At 47.7% G+C, this 24,338-nt stretch overlaps 1 protein-coding gene across 1 annotated transcript; it reads left to right on the top strand.

The window, feature by feature from the left end:
* Positions 1-699: 699 nt before the first annotated feature.
* RIPK4 (receptor interacting serine/threonine kinase 4) lies at positions 700-20,056 on the top strand. The gene is made up of 8 exons (XM_032196483.1): positions 700-875; positions 5,997-6,288; positions 13,596-13,744; positions 14,551-14,600; positions 15,700-15,858; positions 16,886-16,992; positions 17,510-17,762; positions 18,558-20,056. Exons 1-8 carry the CDS (start codon positions 700-702, stop codon positions 19,733-19,735), a joined length of 2,364 nt encoding a protein of 787 aa, XP_032052374.1. The 3' UTR covers positions 19,736-20,056.
* The last annotated feature ends 4,282 nt before the right edge of the window (positions 20,057-24,338 follow it).

Genomic DNA, 24,338 nt, shown 5'->3' with positions numbered 1-24,338 from the left:
GGCTCCTTTTTCAGCTGCAGTGTCTCAGCAACTGATCACACCTCATCCATCAGTCCTGCAATTAGACCCCAAAAAACAATTCAGGGACTGAAGTCTGCAGCTGGGCTAATCAAAATCCCTCATGCCAAGGCAACTATAAAGCACAGACACACGAGTGTGCCAGGGGAGGTTTAGGTTGGATGTCAGGAAGAACTTCTTTACCGAAAGGGTTGTGAGGCATTGGAACAGGCTGCCCAGGGAGGGGGTTGAGTCACCGTCCCTGGAGGTCTTACAAGACGTTTAGATGTAGAGCTGAGGGATATGGTTTAGTGGAGGGCTGCTAGCGTTAGGTCAGAGGCTGGACTGGGTGATCTTGGAGGTCTCTTCCAACCTAGATGACTCTGTGAGCGCACAGCAGCACAACTTCCCAGAGCCAAAGAGGCGCCGAGGGACCCCCTCCGGGGCTGCCCTCCCGGCAGAGCCCCGACCCCGGGGTGCAGGAGCCGGGGAGGCAGCAGGGGGCGGCCGCCCCCCGGGGCCCGAGCCTCCCCTCCCCGCCAGCGCCATGGCGGCGGGGCCGGGCCCGGCCCAGGAAATGACGGCGCCGCCTCCCCCTGCTGGGCCGCACCCGACTCACCTGGTGCCGAGCCGAGCTGAGCCGAGCCGGGCTGTGCTGAGCCGAGCCGGGCAGGGCAGGGCTGGGCAGGGTCGGTCTCAGCCATGGAGAGCGGCTCCCCCTGGGCCGTGGGGCTGCTGAGAGCCTTCGAGGAGAGCGAGTTCGGCAGCTGGGAGAAGATCGGCTCGGGGGGCTTCGGGCAGGTGTACAAGGTGCGCCACCTGCACTGGAAGACCTGGCTCGCCATCAAGTGCTCGCCCAGCCTCCATGTGGACGAGAAGTAAGGACCGGGACCGGGACCGGGACCGGGGCAGGGAGGGGTGGGAGGGCTCGGCTGTGCCCGCTTTGGGAGGAGACCCCCAAAACCTCGGGGATTTTGCTTTCTTATTTTATTTTATTTTTTTTTTTTGGTTCGCCTACGCAGCGCATGCGAACGTGTAACAGCGGTGCAGACGCTTCCGAGGCCAAACTGGGTTGTCCATGCTGTCTGCACTGCTGGCGTGCCCTTGTTTTTGGGGTGGCGAAGCAGGCGGCGTAGCCCAGAGCCTTGGGAGCGAGTGAATGAAGCAAGCCTGGCCCCACGCACGCAGCCCATGGCAGCCACGCGTGTGACCAGACACGGCAAAGACAGCCTGGAAATTCGTCATTCCCCAAGCAAACGTGGCATTTATCGCACTCAGGCGAAGCCCAGGCCACCACGAGATGTGGTGGGGCCGGGAAGAGCGACGCTTGGCCGCTCGAAGCAGCTCGGCTTGGGAAGAGGTTGCAGTGTGAGCCCGCCTGTGCGCTTGGGGCCGCTCGCAAGGCGTTTTGCCCTGTCCCGGTCTGGTGCTTCAGTCCTTGTGAAAGGAGTGGAAACACAGGATGGGGTCTGGAGGCTCTCCATGCCTCGTGTCTCCTGCCAGGGCAAGGCACTGTGTGGTGGGAAGGCGCTGCAGCTCGGCCGCCCCCGATGGAGGGCACAGCACAATCCCAAATGAAGGGGGACGGAGGGTTTTGGGATGCACTTTGGAAGCGTCCCGCTGGTCTGAGGGACAGTGGCAGCTTCCCGGCAGGTCAGCATCTGTGTAGGAGGTGGGGAGCGCGGCCAAGTTGTGCCGATGGAGCTTTTCCAGCTCCACCTCGATCTCTGGGATCTCCGCCAGCTCATGAGCTGATTCTGCAGCTTGCTCCATGGGGTTGAGTCTCAGAAGGTTTCCCGTGCTGCAGTTCCTGCAGCAGCAGGAGATAAGCTGGCCCGGGATTGAGGGTGTTTGTGAGCCCGTATTCTGCGAGAGTGCTGGGCTGGGGGGGCGTCTTGCCAGCCTGAATTTGCTGTAGGCACGGCTTACATAGCAGAGTGAGATGCTTCTTATTCAAAGGGGAGAGGGAGAGTTGAATGTCTGCGTTGGGTAACTGTGCTGTCTGTGAATAAAATGGGAAAGACCTCAGAGTGGCAGAGGATGTGTTATCTGGTTAACCCACAGGCCCACCTACCTTTAAAGCTTCAGAGTAGGTTTCAGACTTGATGTGTACCGAGACCTAATCAAATGGTACCATAGCTGGCTGATTTTGCCATTAAAATTAAAGCATCCCTTAAAAATAAGGTAGAATGTTTTTTACACTTTTTATTTGTGGAATATGTTTAGAAACATATTCAAAAGTTAATTTTTAGAGTATAGCAGAAAGGATGTCGCCGCCTATTGTAATGTGAACGATTAATTTTGAGAGATGCTACCAAATCTCTGTACCGGTATTCGGTGTGCAATAGAGATCCACCCGTCTTTCGGGGGTTGTGAGGTTTGCAGATGTGAGAGAGATTGTATGGACGTGATGTATGGTGAACAAAAATTCTGTGGGAATCTGCGAACTTTGAGGGCAGGGGACTCCTGCAGCGTGCAGCTCATCTTGGCAATCCAGTTACCGAAAGATGAGTGTATTTGTTTTACTACAGAATATATTTCATGCACTTAAGGGGAGTGGGGAGTGTTAATTAGAAGTTGGAGGGGTCCCTGGCCTTTGAAAAAGCTGTTTCTGCAGAATAAAACTGAGCTGAGATTGTGAATTCGTGGAGGGGGGCGGGGGGGGGGGGCAGGCACAGACAAAATAAAACACCGCCCCTGTAGTTCACAGGCTGTTCGAGCTGGTTGAAACAAGCCTGTATAATTAAACTGTTAATCCAGGAGGTTCACTTGACAAGCCGTTTCTTGGAACTGTCTGGAGACAGAGTTAAAATTACAAGTGATATCAGAAACATTAACTGCATAGCACTGAAGCTTTCTTTCTTTCTTTCTTTCTTTATTTGGTACCACATTAAAACCCTGTTTGTAATGGTTTGGTGGTGGTAGTGCCCTGTAGTCTCTCCTACTGTTTCTGCAGTAGATTTGGAGTAATTCCCTTGGCAATTATCTCACTGGAGAGTGAAGTGGCCTCAAGCAGAAGAAGATTTTATTCTTCAGAGATATTTTTCCCTTTAAACCCAAGCCCTCTCAGGCTGTCTAGCCAAATTCCATTTCTAAACCCTTATTCATTCCCGCTTTCTGTCCCCTGACATCGTGTTTCCCACGTGCAGCTCCAGATGCCCTCACTGTAAACCTGAAGAAAAGAGTGTGTGGCCCAGAAAGGTGGAGGAGGGTACGCCCAGGACCTGCAGTGGAGAAAGCAAAGTCTTTTTTTCCTTACCTCCGTTGGCCAGAGCAGAAGTCTAGCTGGAGAAAAAGGGGGCAAGCTGTGCAAGAACAACCTGGAGGTGAATTTCTTGTAGCTGAACCTAATCACGCAGGCCCTAACGAGCCCGAACAACGTAGCGGTTCCCAGAGAGGGCTCTTGGCTAGGTGTGCAGGGTGGTGAGGGTGGCTACCAGGTGTGGAGGTGGCAAGGTACGCCTCCGTGGCTGGGACAACATGAGCAAAGCCCTCTGCAGGACCTGGATTTAGAAGTGGAGTGGGACTTAGAAACTGAGCTGGTTTTAGGAATTTCTTGCTGTTAGCAGATGCTGCGTTTATTCAGGTGGCCGACGAAGGAGCCTGGCGAGGGCTGCCCGGTGAGCTTAAAGTTGTATTTTTGTGCACAGAACACTATCTGTAGGGCACGAAGACTGGGTGCATGCAAATGTGAGTACAGCTGTAATTCTCGCAGGTCTTGCAACAGCAGGGCTTGTGCTACAAGCATCGGGCCCCGCTGCATCTTTGGGAGAATCCACACAGCGCGGCCGCAGCTCGGCCTGACCCTCAGCAGGAGCAGGGGCTGCCTCGGGGGTGCCCGAGGTCCCACGTGCTGATTTAGCTGATATTTCTAATTGCTTTGAAGATGGCTGATCATGGCTGTCAGCATCTTCTCTGCAAGATGTTATCTGAACCCAGGGATAGATCTCTTCCAGTGCGTGCCCCTGTCCCCTAATGCTTTGAAAGCGTATGTACCCTTAGATTTAGGGGAGCTGAGCAGTCCTGGATGCAAACTTTTTTAAGAAATCACTGTAATCTTAGAATATGTGGAGGGGGAAGGGAGACGAAGTGGTTAGAGAAGATAATTCTGACTCTTTAACCACATAGGTGCCAAGTAAGAAGCTGTAACAGAGGCGAGGCCCATGCCTCTTGACTTAGAAACCTCGCAAGCATCTTTTTTCCTTTGGAGGAGTTTTCTTGGTGATTATTGGAATAATTTCTAAGCACTATGAGTAACTGAGCAGCGTAAAAAAAAAACAGACTTTGATCTGCTAAAACTGGACTTCAGCGATACCACAGCGTCCTTTGCTGTAGCATTAGGGCTTGGATGTTGAGGCGATGGGCACACCGACAGCGGGGCGGAAAGGGCAGGTAGGGACCTTTCATCTCAGCCTGGTCTGAGGAGCTGCTTGTGCTAATAGGATTAATGCAAATGCACTCCAGCACTTGACTAACGATTTAGTTGTATTCGGGCTCTCTTATCTTTTGTCCCTTTTGTCTTTTTTTTTTTTTCTTTCCTATTTTCTGAAGTGGGGAGGTCTGGTCTGTGTTTGAAACCTGTACCGCAGTGGCTATGCTGGATCACCAGAGGTTTCATTTTTGAATGCTGCGATATCGGAAGACCCTAAAGGTGGTGGTGATTGTACGTTTGTCTATTAATTTGTTTGAACAGGCGAATTGGATAAAGGATGCTTGCCTGTTAATTAGTCAATTTTTTCACTCGACTAACTGAGCATGGTCGAAACAGAAAGGGAAGCTTTTTATTTTGCTGGAAGTGGAAATCCTCTCTTTGCTGGGGAAAACAGGCAATTTCGAGCAGCTGCTCTCTCTCTCTCTCTGACCTTGGTGACTCTTTCTGAGCCTGTCCTTAGCCAGGGAACCCCTGGTCCCCGTGAGCCCGGCGGCTCCTGTTAGGTTTGAGCTGTTGCTGGGCTCCTGCTCTGCCTCGGAGGGCTCAGACGGGTGTTTTACATCGTGACTCCAGCACTCAGCTCGCTGAAGCCTGGTGAATTATGCTGGCTATGCATGTGGCTTGGGGGCAAGGAGTTGGTTGTGTTATTCACAGGCGCTCCCTTCCAGCATGCCAGAGAGCAAACTGGGTACTTGTCTACAAAGGCAATTATTTCACAAGCAAGTTGCTGTAGGGAGCAGCAGGAGCCAACATGGTTAATGGAGAGAAACGATTTCACTTATCTTTTTTTTTTTTTCTTCCCAATATCTTGTCCTTACCTCTTAAGTTGTTTCTTAGCCTGATCTTACCTCGGAAAAAGGTCTGCTGCTTCTTGCTAGGTCAGACCCACCACTAAGGAGAAAAGTTGGGCATATCAGATCTCTGCAGCCCGTGGGTGCTCGGTACCTCCTGAATAACGAGGATCAGCCTCGGACAGGTAGTGCTGCAGTGCCACGGCTGGATTTGGGTGGAAGGGAGGCTTTTGCCTCATCCCCCTGGTCGCAGCAGGGAGCTTCCCCTCCTAAAGGATGAGTCTGAGGGGCTCTGGCTGCCAGCCCTGGCTCCGTGTGCTGTCAGCCTGTGTCAGCAGGGCAGCTGAAGCAGTGCTGGCTGTGTTCGCTCCTGGTGGAGGCAGCCTCCTGACTCACAGAAAGCTGCTGGCTTGAGCCCGGGGAGGTATGGCAGTGGCGAACCTGGGCATTACACAGCTGGGGCTTCTTCCTAGCCGCCGACACATCAAAGCGGAGAGGCAGGCCGTGCATGGCTAGGGGGATTTGTGCTGCTGAAGTCTGCAGCTTGCCTGCGGTTCGGCAGCTCTGAGCTGTCATCGGCAGCACAAAGCCAAGCCAGTAAATGTGACAACGTGCCTGGGGCAGAGGCTGGAGAGATGCAGCCTGGTCCAGCCAGGCAACGATCACGAAATGTGTTTTTCAGTTTCATAATTTCTTAGGAAATTAAACGTGGTGTGCGCTTTTTTTCGGGAGCGAGCAGCCACTCCATCCTTTACCATATTTTCTCTTCCACGCAGGGAGCGCATGGAGTTACTGGAAGAAGCCAGGAAGATGGAAATGGCAAAGTTTCGCTACATCCTCCCTGTTTATGGCATCTGCAAAGAGCCGGTTGGCTTGGTCATGGAGTACATGGAAACAGGGTCCCTGGAAAAGCTCCTGGCTTCCGAGCCTCTGCCCTGGGAGCTGCGCTTCCGAATCATCCACGAGACGGCCGTGGGCATGAACTTCCTGCACTGCATGTCCCCTCCGCTGCTCCACCTGGACCTCAAGCCTGCCAACATCCTGCTTGATGCCCACTACCATGTCAAGGTATGCCTTGGGCACTCTGAGCCCAAACCCCGCTTTGGGATATTCCTGCTGTGCCAAGCTCAGGGGCCGGAGAGAGGCCCAGAAGCGTTCCTTTTGAATTAGGAAAATGCCCGCCAACCCAACCGCTCCGATCCTCAAACTTGTCTACCTGATTTACGCACCATTTTGGTACATAAACAGAGGTGGAGTTGCAGGGCCTGTGAGAAGGTGGGTGCTAGCATAGCAGACTCTGGGTTTGTGAGCCCAGCGCCTTCTGCTACAAACTTCCTCACAGACAGGCCATAAAGCAGATGAGAACACAGAGATTCACGCTGCTTTTCTCTCCAAGTCATCTCTGCCAGTTCTGCAGCTCCCAGTGGCAACCTTGTTCTGTCTGGGTCCTTCTGGCTTTGTACGTTGCACTGAATACCCAAATCTCATGTACAGTGGGAGTCTGGAGAAGCAGAGCCTTCCTGGAGGCAACTCGCTGTCTTCTTTCCTTTGCCCAGAGCACATACAGTGAAAAAGTATCCCTGTCGTGACTGCTTATGCATACCAGAGGTCACTTAGGGAAACGTTTCTGGCTCTATCAGTATGGAATTATTTTTATCATCCTCTTCCAGAGTAAGCTAGCATGTTTGCTGGCCTTCTTTGTTGGAGGTTCTGTTCTGACAGCTGGTCTAGGGAGATTTTTTTGCTTTCTAATTCTTCCTTATGGAGAGGAAAGAGACTGAAGCGTACCTTTTCCCTGATTTTTATTTTTATTTTTCCAAAACAATAGCCAAATTACTGAGCCTAGAAGTGCAGGATTAACCATACCTGGGTGCTATAATTCAGCACAAGTAGTCACAGATCTTTCAGCACCATCATCCGTCTTCTCCCTGTCTTCCTGTCCTCCTCAGTCTGGCCAAATGGCCGTGGATTTGTTGTACTATTCTAAAACTGAAGTTTTCAGGAAATGGAAATACCTTCCCTGATGTCTTGAGAGGGTTGGAGCCATAGGAAGCATGTGCCTAATGGAATCAGTCTGGACACAGTCACCTTTTTTTCTAGGGCACTTTATGGTTTACTTGTTAGGAGGATTTTCTTCTTGAGGTACAAGACAACTACAGACAGTCCTGGTATGATGGCCAGAACATCAAGATTTGAACTGTACGAAGTATATTCCCACACGCTGGTGCTCAAAGGCCTTTGTTAAGGATTTATTTACCTAAACTTTATGCACGCTTGCATAACTTCTTAAATTCCTAATTCTTGACTCATCTGTGAGCCAAGATGTGAAGGCTCTATTTTTCTCACCATTTCAGGAGGTTGAAATCTTGCCTGATATCTGCCTCCTGTGTAGCCTATATCTGCACAGTAATACGAGGGGGCAAAGTACAAAATGCACACGCATTTTTTTCAGGTGAGGTCATTGTCAACATCCCTAAAGTGTTGCTGCTTTGTGTTCCGTATGTAGAGCATGTTCTTCAGACTCTTTCCATTAAGCTCAGAAAAAAATGGTCTGATCCCAACCTTTTTTTCCAGCCAGAGCTCTTTTAGATCTGCAGGCATTGTGGAAACCCCTCCGTGCAGCAAAGCAGACGTAGGAACCCACATGCAAAATAGGCGATGTGCATATTCTGTGAGGAGTCTTCACTTTAAAAATGTGGCCCCAAACCTCCTTTTTGTGTGATGTGAAACTTGTAATTAAATTTCAGACCCTGCAGCTTGATTTAATGCGCATTTTCTTGCTGGAAGGCTAATGAAGCTAATGATTGAAGTGTTTTTACTTTTTAAACGTTAGTGTTAATTTAGTAGGTGACCTGTCCCTAATAGGATCCTGAAGTGTGTGAAGAGATGTTGCAGACTGCAAAAGAAGAGTTTGGAGGTAGGGAGGATTTTTATAAGCTGTTTGCCCTTGAGCCAGGAAACAGACAGACTTACAGTGGAGTACATTAGGAATGCTTCTGTGCCATGTTGCTAGTTAAATGGAAACACACCCTTCTTCTTTTACGAGCACAACACTTACTGTAAAAACCCCAAGTGAGGATGATGACTAACGCAGTGGTGTTGCACACAACTTATCATCAAGTGGGTGCCTCCGTATCATAAAGCCGTCTCCTGCGTGTTACATAAGTGTGGGTGCTGAATTTTGTTATTGGCGGGGTAATTAAGAGGGTGAGATTAGCCTGAGCTGGGATGCAGATAGCTGTGTATTTGTTAATTTTCTCAAAGGCACGTTGGGGAATTCTCTGGTGATTTTAAGTGTATGTATATAACGTGCAACTTAGGATAAGGCTTTGCTGTCCTCTGTAGGATGCCTCCTGTCCCGAAACGAGTCTTAGGTGGGAGCTCCCTTCCTCTCCATATCTGGGTTGCCTTAAGCAACGTGGTTTTCTTGGGAGGATTATTGCATACCCAGGCAAGCTTTGCTAGCAACAAACAGCCTGCGTTTTTTTCCTTAATTTCAGCCTGTTGCTTCTCTCTGTCAACAAGATCCACCCTGCCCCTTTCTCTGGTGTTTCACACATGCTGCCGTCAAATACTTACAAGCTGCTTAACACCTCGCTTTCGCTCACCTCTACCACATCTAACGAGCTTGTTCTTCAGCCTGCTGTCCCCTGTACAAAATCAGGATCCCTCCTCCAGCTCCCTGGGATGTGGCAATTGTCGGCGGGGAAGCAGTGCCGCATTCCTGCGCTGCCCTCGCAGGCGGTAGCACACTCAGCGCTCGGAGATCCCATGGGATCTCTCTCCAGAGCCCTCCGCAGGTGAATACAGCCCCTGTGCAAAACCTCTCCGCCTGACTTGTTGGCAGCTGCCGTGCCCACATGCTCAGTTACTGCTGCCCAGGTTTATCTTCTTAAAAGAGTTACTTTTCATTCAGGTTTTTAAAATGAAGCTGGCCTGCAGCTTAATACCTTTGGGGAAAAACATTACTGTCCTTGTTTCTCTTATACAGCTTATATGTATAGGTACATACACTGGCAAATCCCACCAATTGTTTTTCATCTCCAGATTTTCTTTCAAAGAATTTGAATCAAGATGAGCTCGCAGTTCCTTTCCCCTACTTTGATCCAACTGCAGCCAGGGTGAAGTTTGCTGCTGTGCTGTGCTGGCAGTCCCCAGAGACAACCTCTCCATGTTTAGTCAGTCTTCACCTTTACTTGGTTCAGCTGAAGGAAAAGGCGGCAAAATTCGTAGAGTTTGAAGTCAGAAGAGGCCTAGACAGATAGAAAATGCGTTTGTCATAAAGCTTCTCTATGTACTGTAGGTCAAGGTAATAGCTGGAGGCCAGGCTGGTGACAAGAGGTTCTCTTTCATTAGACTAGCTGATGCAGTTAACACAGCCACTTCTTTTTTTTTTTTTATCAGCTGCAAATGCTTTCCTGTTATTAGAAAGGAGAAGAGGCTTTGTTTTCTGTGTCCCTTCTCCATTTCCCACCCCTCCTGATCAAGGTGTCTGGGGCTTTTGTTACCTGGCTCTTTGATGCCAGCCAGCCAAGCTGATTCTCACCTCGATCAATTCTCTCTAGTAGTGGCAGAGGAGAGCAAGCAGAACCATCCCTGCTGTGGCAATGCACATTTATGATGGATTAAAGTGGATGTTTGACCGTGGTTTCTGCTCTTCTGAAGAATCATAGAATATCCCAAGTTGGAAGGGACCCATGAGGATCATCGAGTCCAACTCCTGGTACCACACAGGTCTACCCAAAATTTTAGACCATGCAAACATCTCAGCTAAAACAGATTTTAGAGTTAAAGCTTCAGGACATGTTAGAAAAGGATAGGAACACAATCTCTTTTAAAAGGACTTTGTTTTGTAGCTAACTGAAGTCTTTCTACCAGTGTTTCTCAACATACACGATTGAAGTTGAGGTGCTAGCTGTGTCTACGTATGGAACCAAGAGAATTATTTTTTTATTCCTAATGTTTTGTATTCCGAATCTATAATCCGTGTAAGTCTTTTAAAACTTTCTTGCATTTTTTAGAAACAAACAAACAAACAAACAACATTTCCACCTTGTCTTCAGAAAAATAAAGAAGAAAAAAAAAAAACAAAAACAAAAGCCCATCATCAAAACCCTGTGGACAAATACGGTGGCATCCTCAGTCACCAAGTGCACAGACAGTTGGACCAGAAACAAATACCAGGAATGCCAGCAGAGATTAAAAATTAATCTGCTTTATGTTACCTATTTGTTGAAGGAAACCTTTGGGTGAACTCTGTCCCTGAGTCCATTGAGGTGGATTCCTGAGCCTGATTTGCAGAAAAATGACATGCAGCATCAGGAACTGCGTGCGTGCATTAGGGTGGGCTATTGGGAGCCATCAGTTTCCAGGCATTGTTTTTGTTTCTAGGAGCTAGATCCCTGCACTGCTTGGGTTACATGTTTTTAAAAATAAAAAAAAAAAGGAGAAGAAAAAGAGGGGAAGAGAGAGATTTTGGTCTCTACAGAAGCTGTAAAAAATAACTTGGCCAACTCAAGCATCTAAAATCTTGCAAGTGAGTGGATTTTAGCAAACTGCAATGGAAATGTTTGCCATTGACAGAAGCAGCTAGGCTGCGTGCACAGAACACTTGATTTAAACCAAACCAGTAAAAAGGTTTATGGAAAATGCCCTTCAGATCTGCAGCCTGGCAGTCATGTTGCTGGGCTGTGGGCCGGGGAGCACGTGCGGCTCCCCTCCCCAGTGGCTGCTCACGTGTTTCTTTTCATGCAGCCCTTTAAAAGGCCGAGAGCACCTGAGCTGTCTGAACATGTACAATCCCACTGCCTGTGTGGGGTTTGGCCCGTGTTTCTCCTCTTCTTCCTACCCCTTCACCGCATGTTTTGCATGCAGCAGTCTGTCGCCTCCGTGTCTCCCCTTAACTCCGCGGGTATTAGGTATGCTTCTGAAGCGTGGTGGGATCCATCCAAAATGAGTAAGGCGAGGAGCAAGGCTACATGCAGAGCATGACACACAGGCACAGGGCAGGTGCTGGGGTGGGCTTGGGGCCGGTGGGGATGTGAGGAAGGAGCAGGGACGCCTGGTGCGGCAGAACCAGCAATTTCAAGGCAGGAGAGATAAGGCAAATGGCTGCCTTCCACCCACTGCGCAGTTCCCACTGACGTTAAAAGAAGCTGCATGACTAACTAACTACCCCATGCAGCATGGAAAATTTACCCTAAAGGGACTCGGGAAAGCCACAAGGGCTGTCTGCGGCATCCTGCTCCTTTGTGTCAGCCTGGCAGGTGACAATTCTCCGAGGGCCGGTGCTCTCTGCTGTGTTTGGTGCGACTGGGGCTCTGCTCTGCGGATAAATTGCCTTTTATTTTGTGTAAAACCTGGCCCTTCACAGCCAGGTTTGCAAGGGGAAGCTGTGCTGGCCTGGAGGGCTGTGTGTGGGGTACACCATGTGCTGTAGCAGTTTTTTGGTGCGTAGGCTCGGCGTGAGGCCTGCTGCGTGCCCTGTGGCATAGCTGGTGGCCCGCCGTAACGCAGCAGGGTCACCGCGCTGCCTGCAACTCATCTTCTCTCTTCACCTACACAGCAGGAAACCTGGCATCGTTCGGGCAGAGAGGAAGGTGCCTTTCTGTAAAATTACGCCTGCGTGCCATGTGGATTTCTTGAGGTGTGTGTGCAAGCCCTCTGCTTCGCGTTAATCAAAGCAGAGCAGCGCTCCGCCAGGCTGGATCTGTTCGGGCTTGCAGGACTCGGAGCGTTTGCTAACCTGACACCGAGGGCTTGCACGATGCTGGCGCTGTGCTTTGGTGCTCCCATCGAGCACCAGCTGCCCCCAAATCTTGCGGCTTGCTGGGGCCATCGATTTGGCTCTCACCAGGGCAGTTGGCTTGTTGATCTTGCCCACTCACTGCTTTTCGGGCCTCCAGCAGGTCCCCTCTGAGAGCACAGCATGGGAATCTGCTCCTCCAGATGACTTCACTTTTTTGTCGTCTTCCAAAGCCATTCCTGCGTTGCATTACAGATTTAAGATCCAGGCAGGCAGCAGGTGGGAAATACCTGCGTGCTAGGGTACAGGCACCCTCCTGAACATCTCTCCCGAGCTGTTTGTTCCTGGGAGAAGTTCCTGCCGAGGCTGCGTGGGCTGGTTTGTTTGTTTTATGACAAGGGGAGATTCCTGGCATCTGTGGAGTGATGGCTCTGCAGCCTGCCTCCTCTCCGACAGCGTGGGGCTGGCTGCAGTTTTACCCCTTTCCAATAACGGGGACGTGTTGCAGCTAGCCTTGCGGTTATCTTTAGAGAGAAGCTTCTGAAAGGGTAGAGCCGGAGCCTCTTTCAGAAAATAAAATGAAGGTTTTTTTTTAATTATGCCTCTTGTTTTGAGGGAAAACTTTCTCAAAGGAGAAGTTGTGAAGATCAAAAAGGTGCTAGGGGAATGAGTCATTGAAAAACCTGAGCATTTATTAGATAAAAAGAAGATACATGTCTTTTTTTTTTTTTTTTTTTTGGTGGTGGTGCTGGGGGGATGTTGCTTGAAGGAGAAACCTTATCTAACGTGTAGACCAAAATCAGTGGGCAGAGTGGTCAAAAAAAAAAAAAAGGCTTGGCTCTTCTTGAAATTTCCACTTAACATAATAGACATTTTTGACCAGTGGGAAATAAGTAAGACAAAGGAAAATTCCTTGCCTATCTGTTTGCTTGATGATTGGTATGCCTTTGAGAGCAAATGAATGCATATTTGTTTGACACTTCAAATTAAAGTGGAGGTGTGTTTTCCTTTTTCTAAACTTGCTGTCACTTGTTTAGTTCACTTCAGCTGTGTTCACTGCGTCACTGCACCGACTTGCTATATCTGCTAGTTGCCAAAAAGAATTCCCCGTGTGGGTTCAGTGTGTGTGTGTCTGTGTGTTTTAAACACTTTGTGCCTCTGGTGCTGGGCTTGGTCCTTGCTGGTATGGTCAGTGGAACAGTGATATCTGAAAGAGCAATTCTCTTGCACTCATTTTCAGACCACGAGCTCGAAAATAGGTGCTCAGAACAGTTCAACATAACATACAACGTGATGTTGCTTATGGAAAGGGGGTGGCGAGACCAGGAATTGCATTAACCTGTAGTTTGCACTAGCTGAATTTTGACTGGTTTTAAATTGCAATAAATTGGCTGACTGTTTGTTGTGTTTGCTGTGTAATGGGCTGACATGCCGCTGCTTGCAAAAAGCTGCTTAATTTTTTTTAGCTTAACCATAAGAAGAAAAGCCTACCACAGCGTAATGCTTCCAGAGTGTGCTCACTGTTTTTTTGGGGGTCATCTATCATTCTCTACAGAAAAGTTTTCAGCTCCTCTGAAGTCTAATGGTAGCATGCACTTAATTCTCTCCCCTCCTCCTCTGTCTTTTGCAGATTTCTGACTTTGGACTCGCAAAGTGCAATGGCTTGTCCCATTCCCATGACCTCAGCATGGACGGCTTGTGTGGCACAATTGCATACCTTCCTCCCGAGCGCATCAAAGAAAAAAATAGGTGTTTTGACACCAAGCATGATGTGTACAGGTCAGTTAACTGAGAAAACACCTAAAAAAGGGCTTTAAATTAATGAGTCCTCTTTTTTTCTGTTTATAACACTTAATTGACCGCGAAGCCCCTAACTCTTGTTTGAGCCTCGTTTTGCAAAGGCTCGTGTTTAGTTCTCTTTATGCAAAGTCTTTACAACGTAGAAGACTTTTAACAAATTGCAGCTGATTCTGGTCTTCAGCATTATGGAAATCATTCTAAGAAACATTTATTTATTAGCAACTGTCATGGGAGGCACTCAGGGCACCTTAAATTTCCCCGTCAAAAGGTACATCCTGACCTACTTTTCTAGTCTGTGACAAAATTCTTAGCTATCTCTGGTGGATTTCATCACTATCTCTTTGGTTTTTCTTTCATGGTAAGGTTATTAGGAAAAGGAAGTCATAGATGTAGATTAAAAGAATGTCATGTTGGAAGAGGAATGTTTATATATTTTTTTATAGTTGTCTTGCAGGGTAGAAGTATTAAATAACATCCCCAGTAATTCTTTGCTGCTCTCTGATCTTGTTAGTGTCTTTGCGGAGTAATTGGTAGATGTTAACAAGAAATCAGCAGTCTCTGGCAGCTCTGTGTTCACTGCCTCAGGTTCCTCCCTCACAAACTAGACTTTCAGATCATGGTTCTTGGCTGCATCTCGCTGTGTGTGTTTCTCAGCTGAAATGCACACAAAAGTGAAGGCCAAGAAAAGAGAACTTACCAAAACATGTTATACTTCTGTATAGTTGTAGGTTTTTTTTGTGGTTTTTAAAGCTTTTCTAAAAGTATTTTTTTGTATTTGTTTGTAGCTTTTCCATTGTGATTTGGGGAGTTCTTACACAGAAAAAGCCTTTTGCAGGTAAGTCTGATGTGTTGTGTGTTGTGTTGGACTTCTTTTTCCCTTTCTTCCATTGATAAACACGCTTCCCTCCCCACCAGCCCCAGTTTACAAGTATGATGCATGTCCTCCAAATTCCTACAGTCTTATGCCATCAGCATATGTAAGATCTCAAATGCCAAGCGTAATTTTAAGTCCTCCTTTGACCTACATCCTAAAAGCAGAACCTATGGTGCCATGGTGTGCCCTGATGTGCACCTTTTTTTGCAGTTTGCTGTATTTTTTGTTGGAGTTTGCTGTCCTGATCCGTGTCAGTGTGTGGCCTGCTCAGACTTCTGTCAGATGTTGGTGGCCAGCAAGGAACAGCGCAGGGCAAAGCCAACTGGCAGGCAGCCATCCTGTTTTCAGAAACAGCTTCTCTGTAGAGAGGCTCTGGAGTTTATTTGTAGATTGTGGGTGCAGATTTAAAAAAAACAAAAAAACAAAAAAACTCTGACTGTGAGAGTAAGCTTTGTTCCGCCCCACAGTAAATGTACCAATCTACAGGCAGTTATTTATTCTTTATGACTCTTTTCCTTTGTATGCAACTAGCCTATGTATAGCAAACGTGTTTGAGCAGGTTCCAGTCTACTATTCATTTTTCTTCTAGTGAGAGATCCCGTTTAGCCCAGTGGTTGGCTTAAGAATCAAGAGCCACATTGCTTCACTGCTTGACCTGTGGTCTTCCTTTACCTTTATGAAAAGTTCGGGTACCTGGTCTTTGTGAAAACTGTTCTTCAGTTTTCTTGTAGCAGATACGGAAATCCAAAGAGATGTAGCAAAGCACTGTTTTGGTGTTGTTTTTTCTTTGGTTCTGCACCTTTTATGGGAAGAAAAAGCACACAGTCGCTTACTGACGATTGATTTTTAACTAATAACTGGAAGTAGATGTTACTGTGTTGCTGAATATGGTGTGGGAGAATAGGTCCATTTTTTCCTTTTTCCCCTGTTGGCAAAGAAATCTAGCAAAAATATTGCATGAAAAACAAGTTTTTGCCTAATACACTGTTAATGCTGTTAGACAAAAGAGAAATCCTTCCTTTTGCTGCGAGAGCTTCATTTGTGTGCTTTTGCTTTACAGAGGAAAACAACATTTTACATATTATGGTAAAAGTAGTTAAAGGCCACCGCCCAGAGCTACCTGCTGTTTCCAAATCCAGACCTCATTCATGTAATAACTTGATCAAACTGATGCAAAAATGTTGGCAAGATGATCCTGGTGAACGGCCAACATTTCAAGGTAAGATTTCCTCGTAACTTGGCCGCCTATTTCTTCTTCTATGAGTCATGTTATTGCTCAGGACTCTGCTAATCCTTGGGGTAAATGCTGTGAACCTTTGTGACAGAATAAACAGAGCACATTGTATGGGAGAGACAATGATACAGGCCACTTATTCATTCATGGAGGAAGAGATTATCTGGGGACAAGTCTGACCATGACAGCGTTATGTAAACACGTCAGGAATAAGATCTGTACTGAGCCAGTTGATCTATTTAGCCAGTACCTTGAGGGGAGGTGGTTTATGTTCAATTCTGATCGTTTGTATCAGGGTATATGCCTGCCAAGCTGGACTTGGTGTGCTTTTTTTTCTTTTCTTTTTTTTTTTTTTTTTTTTTTTTTTTACCATACCAAAGTGTTGAACACCCTGGCTCTTGGAATACACCATTGTGTGCTAAGAAACAGAATTGCCTCTTTTTTTTTTTTTTTTCAAAACAATTTGTGCTTTTGTTTTTCTGCCCATAACAAAGGCAGCTCTGCTCAAAGGTTTGAACTCACTCAAAGCACCTGTTACAAACTGAGGTGTGCAAAGGAGTGTAGCAAGTACTATCTCTAAGTAGCTTTATTTCACATTAATGACAGAGATTTGCCTCTTCCCCCCACCCACTTCCATATTCCTGCCCAAACAAAGTATGTGAACTAATGGGAAGAGGTTTTGCATCTTTTTGGAACATATTTTTAAGTCTGCTAGCAGTAGACTAGTTTACAGTCCTGCGGTGTGGCCATCACGTACCATAAGTCTGGTCTGAATGTGAAAATGAACTGTTCAGTCAGTCGTTTGCACTTTTTGGTTAGCTGCAATTCTGTACCTACTGATGAGGTGCTGTGTGGAATAGCCAAAACAGGAGTCCTCCTCCTAGAACATCAAATAGCCGTTAAGCTCTAGTGATAAGAAAGGCAGCAGGGCATCTCAGGAGAAGACTCCTGTTTAATAGCAAACAAACAAGACAAAACAAACAAACAAAACCCTGTCTTTCTTTCTTCAAAGAAATCACTTCAGAAACAGAGGCCCTCTGTGAGAAACCAGAAGATGAAACAAAAGAAATGATAGCTGAGGACCTGGACACCAAGAGCTCCCCGAAGCAACGGTCTGAGGTATTTTCTCCTTCTATCTAGTGTTAAATTGCACTATTTTTTTTTTTTTTTTTTTTTTTAATGAGAAGCAGATACTTCTGTGACCTGTACCTTTCAAACAACCTTTTCTTTGTTGCTTTTTAACACCTTCTTGCCTAGTAGGAGTGGGTCTTGCTGAAGGCCTGGAATGCAGAAGTGGCAGTAGATGTACAAATCAGCTGCAAAAACTGAGTGCCAGTGGACCCTTGGGGTGCTGAGGGACATCAGGACAGTTAGGAAGTAAAGGCTGGAACTGTGTGGGTGTGTCTGATCTTAAAAAACACTATAGATAAAAGAGCCATGTGGCTTTAGTGGCTGTGAGAGTACTGATGAAAGCTTCTCTCCCGCATCTAAAAGTTTTCAGTGGCCTTATTTGTAGGATTCATTTAGCAAGAATGGTGCTTCAAGGGTATCTGCAAGCTAACAGTGAGGTTTCGTCTCGCAGAAGCTCAGTTTTCCTTGTTGACCTTTCTAAAATGCTTGTGTGCTTCTCTTGAAGGGGATGTCTGCGTTATCCCAGCCGAAACAGGAGCCTGTTCTAGCATCAGTTAAGGATTACAGTCTCTCAGAGTTGTTGTCCCAGCTGGATTCAGGGATTTCACAGACTATGGAAGGCCCTGAGGACCTCAGCCGCAGCTCTTCTGAATCCAAACTCGCTGCCAGCGACAAGCGGCTTTCAGGAGTTTCGTCCGTAGATTCCGCTTTTTCATCCAGAGGCTCCCTTTCCCTTTCCTTTGAAAGAGAGAGTTCAGGTAATGGTCGGGTTTTTTGTTTGTTTGTTTTTGTAATTGTTTGGACTAGGGCATGGGAGTTGGTGGGTCAGAGAGTGGTCATATGGAGAATAACATTCTGGAAATCACTGTTAGCCTTGCTTTCTCCTGCTGTCAGCACTACAAATTTGTTTACAGGAGGTAGTTATTTAAATAAAATGGGTGAGGAGGCTCCTAAACACGGTCTAATGAGAAACAATAAATCTCATTTACTTTTGAAAACAAGTGACCTGAATCCCCATCAAAGCAATTACAGAATCAGTCATGGAAAGGCTGGTTGGAAGGGAGGTCACCTAGTCTAGCATCCCGCTCAGAGTAGGACTAAAACCAATGCCACGTGCCAGAAGAGCTTGTGGCTTCTTCAGTTATACAAAGCCCAAGTCTGAGCACCTGTCTTTGGGGAAGGCTCAAGCGAGTTTCTCAGCAGCTCCCATGAACATTGTAGTAAAGACCACCCTGTTGTGCACACACCCCTCCATTTTCAGTCTGCACTGCAAAAAGCAGGCGTCTATTTTCCACTTTGGCAAACTATGATTAGTGCAGTGAGACCAACCACAGCATCCTTTGTTCTTAGTTTCATTGGAAACAGGATAAGGACAAGTGTGGGCTCCAAATCTGCCCTGTGAAATGGTTCTGAAACCTCTGCAGGTATGGCAGTGGGAGGGGGAGGCAATTTTTGCAGTCTGAAGTCATTGCTCGAAGCCACCAGCTGTTCTAGCCAGGGACACGTAAGGATTGGCAGGTATCAGCATTGTGATGTTGTCTTTTTCCATCTAGATATTGGTACTACAGACATACAGAAAAGGAAGCTAACGGAGGCTATTTTAGCTGGAGACACCAGCAAGCTGATGAAGATCCTCCAGCCTCAAGACGTTGATATTGTTTTAGATGGGAACTACAGTCTTTTGCACTTAGCTGTTGAAGCTGGTCAAGAAGAATGCGTCAAGTGGCTCCTCCTCTACAACGCTAACCCTAACCTCACCAACAAGAAAGGATCCACCCCTCTTCACATAGCCATTGAGAAGAAAGTTAAAAGCATCGTGGAGCTGATTATGGCAAGGAAAATCAATGTTAATGCCAAAGATGAGGATCAGTGGACTGCTCTTCACTTTGCTGCCCAAAACGGGGATGATTTCAGCACCAAAATGCTGCTTGATAAGAATGCATCCTTGAATGAGGTTGATTTTGAAGGCAGAGCCCCCATCCACATAGCCTGTCAGTATGGCCAAGAGAATATTGTGCGGATCCTGCTGAGGAGAGGCGTTAGTGTGAACATCAGAGGCAAGGATGACTGGGTGCCCCTGCACTATGCTGCCTGGCAGGGCCATCTCCCCATCGTAAAGCTCCTGGCCAAGCAGCCAGGTGCAAACGTAAACGTGCAGACCGTGGATGGGAGGACCTCGCTGCACTTGGCTGCTCAGCGAGGACACTACCGCGTCGCTCGCCTGCTCATAGACCTGGAGTCAGATGTCAACATACCGAACGCGCTCTCGCAGACTGCTCTCCACATAGCTGCCGAAACGGGCCACACGAGCACGTCGAGGCTGCTCCTTAAGCATGGTGCAGACATCGAGGCGGCAACAGCGGAAGGATGTACGGCTCTGCACCTGGCCTCTCGCAGTGGGCATTTAGCAACGACGAAGTTGCTGATAGATGAAGGGGCCAGTGTCCTGGCCAGAGGCCCTTTAAACAGGACAGCGTTACATCTTGCTGCGGAAAATGGGCACTCTGAAGTAGTAGAAGAACTCGCCAGTTCGGGAAATATCAACGTTTCTGATGATGAGGGGTTGACAGCTCTTCATCTGGCTGCACGAGGAGGGCACACAAAAACGGTTGAGGTTCTTCTGAAGCACGGGGCGTTCACTGACATGCAAAAACCCACATTTCAGACCCTGCTGCGGCTTGCTCAGCAGAGCAGTAGTAGCTCAGTTACTGTCTTGTTAAGTGAGACTTAATTGAAAGGTATGGGACTTGCTACCTTTCTACCTGGTGCGAGAAGGTTGCTGGAGCTTGACCCGTGAGGGCCTTCTCCAGCTGTGCAGTGACCTGCTGCTCATCAGCAGTGTCAGCAGATGGACTGAGGGGCAACCAGCAAGAAGCTACTCACGTGTGAGTGTGGGAGTGAGGGCGCACATGGACTAAGGCCAAATACAAATTTAAGAGCTGGAGTGCATCACACTGTGGTCTGGATCATCCATTGCGAGCGTGCCTGCCCCACCTGTATAGTAATATTCCCCTCCCAAGGATGTTGTGAGGGTCAGATGCAACTTGTGGGTTCCCCCCTGCTTTTTTTTTTTTTTTGCTTTTTGTTTTGTTTTGTTTTGTTTTTGACACGCTGAACTAATTTAAGAACTAACATTCTACTTTCTGATTTTCCTCAGAAAAAGGATGGGGTAGATTTCTGGCTTATTGCAGTGATCTATATTTTGGGCTTAAAGCCTTTTATGATAAAATAAACCCAACACAGATCTGCTTGAAATGAATGCAAGAGAAAAGGAAAAGTCTGTTTAAAGTATAGTTAATCATGAACCCTGGCTGAGCTTCATTGTCAGAAGGTACTCTGTTTAATTGGAGACACATTGTTTACAGATTTCCATGTAATCAAAACAGTTGAGGCAGACTATCATTAACAAGGAAGGATCCCAATGACACATAAGCAGAAGGAAAAGCTTAACGCAAGTATCTTCATATACAGCACCACCTTGTATGTGTTCTGAGATTGCTAAGCTGAACTAGGTGCTTGGAGGTTTGTCTCAAAAATTCAAAAGTTAAAGATTTCATACGGGACTGCAACGGGATGGTATATTTTCACATCGTTATATCTATTTGCAGAACAATGTTTGGAGGAATATGTTAGAGAACTATAGCAGCCATGCCACAGTACATGTCCTAGGAGAATGAACTGTGTGTTGACTACACTGATATACTGTGTATATAGTATTTCTACCTGTTGTATGCTTTTTTTCTACTGAAGAAAATAGATTGCTTAGAGTGGGTATGTTTTAATACGCCTTTTAATTTCACTCTTTTCAAAGTTCAAATGTGATACATTATTAATAAAAGATTGTGTTCCATATCTGCTTGTATTTTGTAGTTTTTTTAAGCAACTGAAGACCCAGCAGCCAGCAGCAGCACGCAACTGTAATGTGTTTAATGATGCTGAAGGCAAAATAGTTGAGTTGTAAGACACTCCTCTTTCTACATTCCCCTTAGGTTTTGCACAGTAGGTTAGGAACTTGAAAGAATGGGAGGTGTTACAGACATTTATAGAATAAAGACTCGCATAACCTAGCCTGTATGTGCCAAACACTTTGATATACAACTGGGATGCTTTCCTCTAATGCTGTAACTGTTGAGGGAGTTTGGTTTTCTTCCCCATTTTGAAGCAAATCAAAGGCATCTGCATCTTCCCTTTGTCACTAAGCGCTGTGACTGGTGGGCTGCTCCTCAGCAGGGCATTCCCACCATGCATGCCACAGGGCAGGCACGTGTGTTGTGCTTTGCTCCTACCTCCTGGGGAGCCATGCTGCTCCTGCTTTCAGGACCTTTGTTGCAAGTACCTGGCATGCCAATGCCAATGCCACCTCAGTATCTGATTTTAGGAGTCCACATGATCTTGTGGGAATCTAGCCTGAAAGTCAATACCTTTTTTTTTTTTTTTTTTTTTTAAAGAAAAAGCAAAAACCAACTCATTGGTAGCAGTAGTAGCTGAGGGCAATGAAAAAGGAGGGCAATGAAAAAGGAGGGCAGGTGCCTGCAGAGGGTGTTTGCTACTGCTTGAGATCGTTCGTGGCTGTAAGTAGGGTGCCTCCCTGTACCTGCCTGCAACTCCCCTAGCTAAATTTCCTGTAGCATAGGGCTTCTCACTTTATATAGGTGTGTAGATGTGAACTACTCCCTATTCAAGACATTTCATTGCCTGTCTACTGAAACCATGTTAAGAAGCAGGTAGTGAGGCTGAGCTCATGCCAACATACGGAGGTTACAAAGCAGTATACCTCTTACCGGAGCATAGCAGTCACAGCCAGCTTACTAAACATGAAGGCAGTGAAACTTCTCTTTAAAAAAAAAAAAAAAAAAAATGTAATTTTCTTATTGCTTCTTTCAACCTCTTCTGAGACCAATGCAGTCGTCATGTTTCATCAAGCTGTACTTCATCACTATCTCTGAATAGAAAAGTTAGCCACAGACCTCGTACTCTCCCAAGTCTCTGTGCCACTGTGATTAAACATTTGGCTTGGCCTGGGACACGCCATACACTTCTGTTTCAAAGTCCTCCAAACAAACAGATTTGAGATACTTTAATTCCAGTGGTATTTGCCTGAACTTCAAACGAAGAGCTGTAGGACTGGGTAACAGCAGTCTTGTGCCTCCTAATAATGCCAGTGCATGCCAGCTAGACAAAGGGAAAGTACACTTATGCTTTTAAAACAACTCGAGCACTGCTTCGCCAGTACATTCCTTCGGTACCTAATAATAATAGCGCATTAGCTTCTAATTAAACATGAAGCCACACTTATGAGTCTTTATTTTCCATGCAGTCTTTCACAATAACAGGCAACAGCTATGTATTACATAGAAGGCAACAGAGCCGTCACTGGGAAAAAAACAACGAAGGGATTGCCCGACGTGCTGCCAGTATTGTAGGGGGCATTTTTCCCCGTGATCCAGCCTGCCTTGGGGGCAGGAGGGGTGAAATAGCAGCATGGTGCTATATTAGCACTAACGCAGCAATTATGAATTACTGCTTTGTAAAGGTCTCCTGCGGGTGACTTTCCTGGTCGTGCGTGTGCTGCTCGCTGGCTGGCTCAAGTCCCAGCTGGACTGCTACCTGGAGCTTACAGGTTTTTCTTTCTCTTTTCCACACCTTAGCCATGTTCACAGAATCACAGAATCACAGAATTTTCTAGGTTGGAAGAGACCTCAAGGTCATCGAGTCCAACCTCCAACCTAACGCTAACAGCCCTCCACTAAACCATATCCCTAAGCTCTACATCTAAGCGTCTTTTGAAGACTTCCAGGGATGGTGACTCCACCACTTCCCTGGGCAGCCTGTTCCTTAAAAACTACCTCAGAAATACTCAGGATGGCCCATTGGTGATATCTGGCCATGTCACTATGGCTGAGCACGCAGCTGATGACTTATTTTAGACTGCTAGCCTACAAACAAAAACTCCATGTAAAGAAAAGTATATCTATAACCCCCCCCCCCCAGGCCCTACTGTAACTACACAGTTGGTATCAGATGAGTTATTTTTACTCCTCCAGTTGGCCGGTTGTACAGAGCTGCACCGAGGCTGGAAGGAAACCTGCTCCCTGCACTGCTCTCCACCAGCTTCCCTCCCTCGTCCTCAGCTCACGCCCCGAGTCAAGCAACGGCAGGGGTGGGAGCCATCGCCTCGCACACAGCCTCTGCCCACTCAGCCCTCTGGCTCGAGCAATCACACAGCCCCCTAAAAATCACACAAAAGCCCCGTGTGTTCAGCGAATGGTTTCAGTTTATGGTGTGAAAGCAAGGGGGGTGCTGCAGATGGGCTCCAGGTGCCCGGTGCTGCTCCCTGCAGCAGGCCAGGGCTGGCAGGAGCTGGGCCTGGCAGCAGGGACCGTGCCTTGCATCACCACCCCGACCCAGGCCTCTGATGCTGGGGGCTGAGGCAGCCCCCGGTGTGTGCCCTGTCTTCCCGGCAGCCTGTTCCCAGCACCCGCTAGGGTTATTTACCCGCTCCTCAGAGCGAGGAGCTGCAGCGCCGTGTTCCTACAGGCCTCGAGAGGACTCGACAAGCCTGCGGTTCAAACACGCTTGGCGGCAGGCGAGGGGAGAGAATTGCTGGGCGATTGCAAAGAGGCCCGGAGGCAAACCTCAGCCCTTTCATTCCTGCCTCCTCGCTTGCACCACCTCGGCTCCGGGCAGCAGGGCTGCCAGAAAAACAAGGCGTGTGGGAGCCATGCTGCACCACCAAGGTCTCCTTCGGCGGAGGGGTGAAAACCCGCACGAGAGAGGCGCTGAGCTGCTTTGCATGCGAGTCCTGGGGCCCATGGTTTCTGATAAGATGTCAGCAGTGCTCAGCCCCTCCTGCTCTTTGGCCAGAACCGCTCACACGTGCGCCCAGGTCTCTGCATGAAGCCTTTGACTGCTTTTGCAACAGAGGCTGGGTAGTGCAGGAGGCTGCGTGGCCACCACGCTCTCCCCACTTTCAGGACGTGCTTCCAACCCCAGGCTGCGGCCAAACACTAAGTAATATCTCTGGGGACCCAAGCTGGGGAAAGGCTCCCAACCTAAAGCTCCTGCTGATTAAACTGAGGGCAGCGGCACAGGAAGCTGTTTCAACAGAGGAGGGAGCAGAGGGCAGATCCCAACACGTCGGGCGGCCTCGATAACGCCGTGGCTCGGCGTCACGGGATGCCGGCAGCCAGACACGGGGCAGCTGTTGCAGGGCAGACTACAAGCGGCACGGGGAGGTGGCTCCATGGCTTTGCTTCATCAGGGAAGCTGTGGCAGGGAGGCTGAGGTGGGGAGGCTGCAGCAGGGAGGCTGCTGGCACGAAGCCTGCCTATCGA

This window comes from Aythya fuligula, chromosome 1 (assembly GCF_009819795.1).
Source record: "Aythya fuligula isolate bAytFul2 chromosome 1, bAytFul2.pri, whole genome shotgun sequence".
NCBI classification, from domain to species: domain Eukaryota; kingdom Metazoa; phylum Chordata; class Aves; order Anseriformes; family Anatidae; genus Aythya; species Aythya fuligula.
This window is presented reverse-complemented; position numbering and strand designations above follow the sequence as displayed.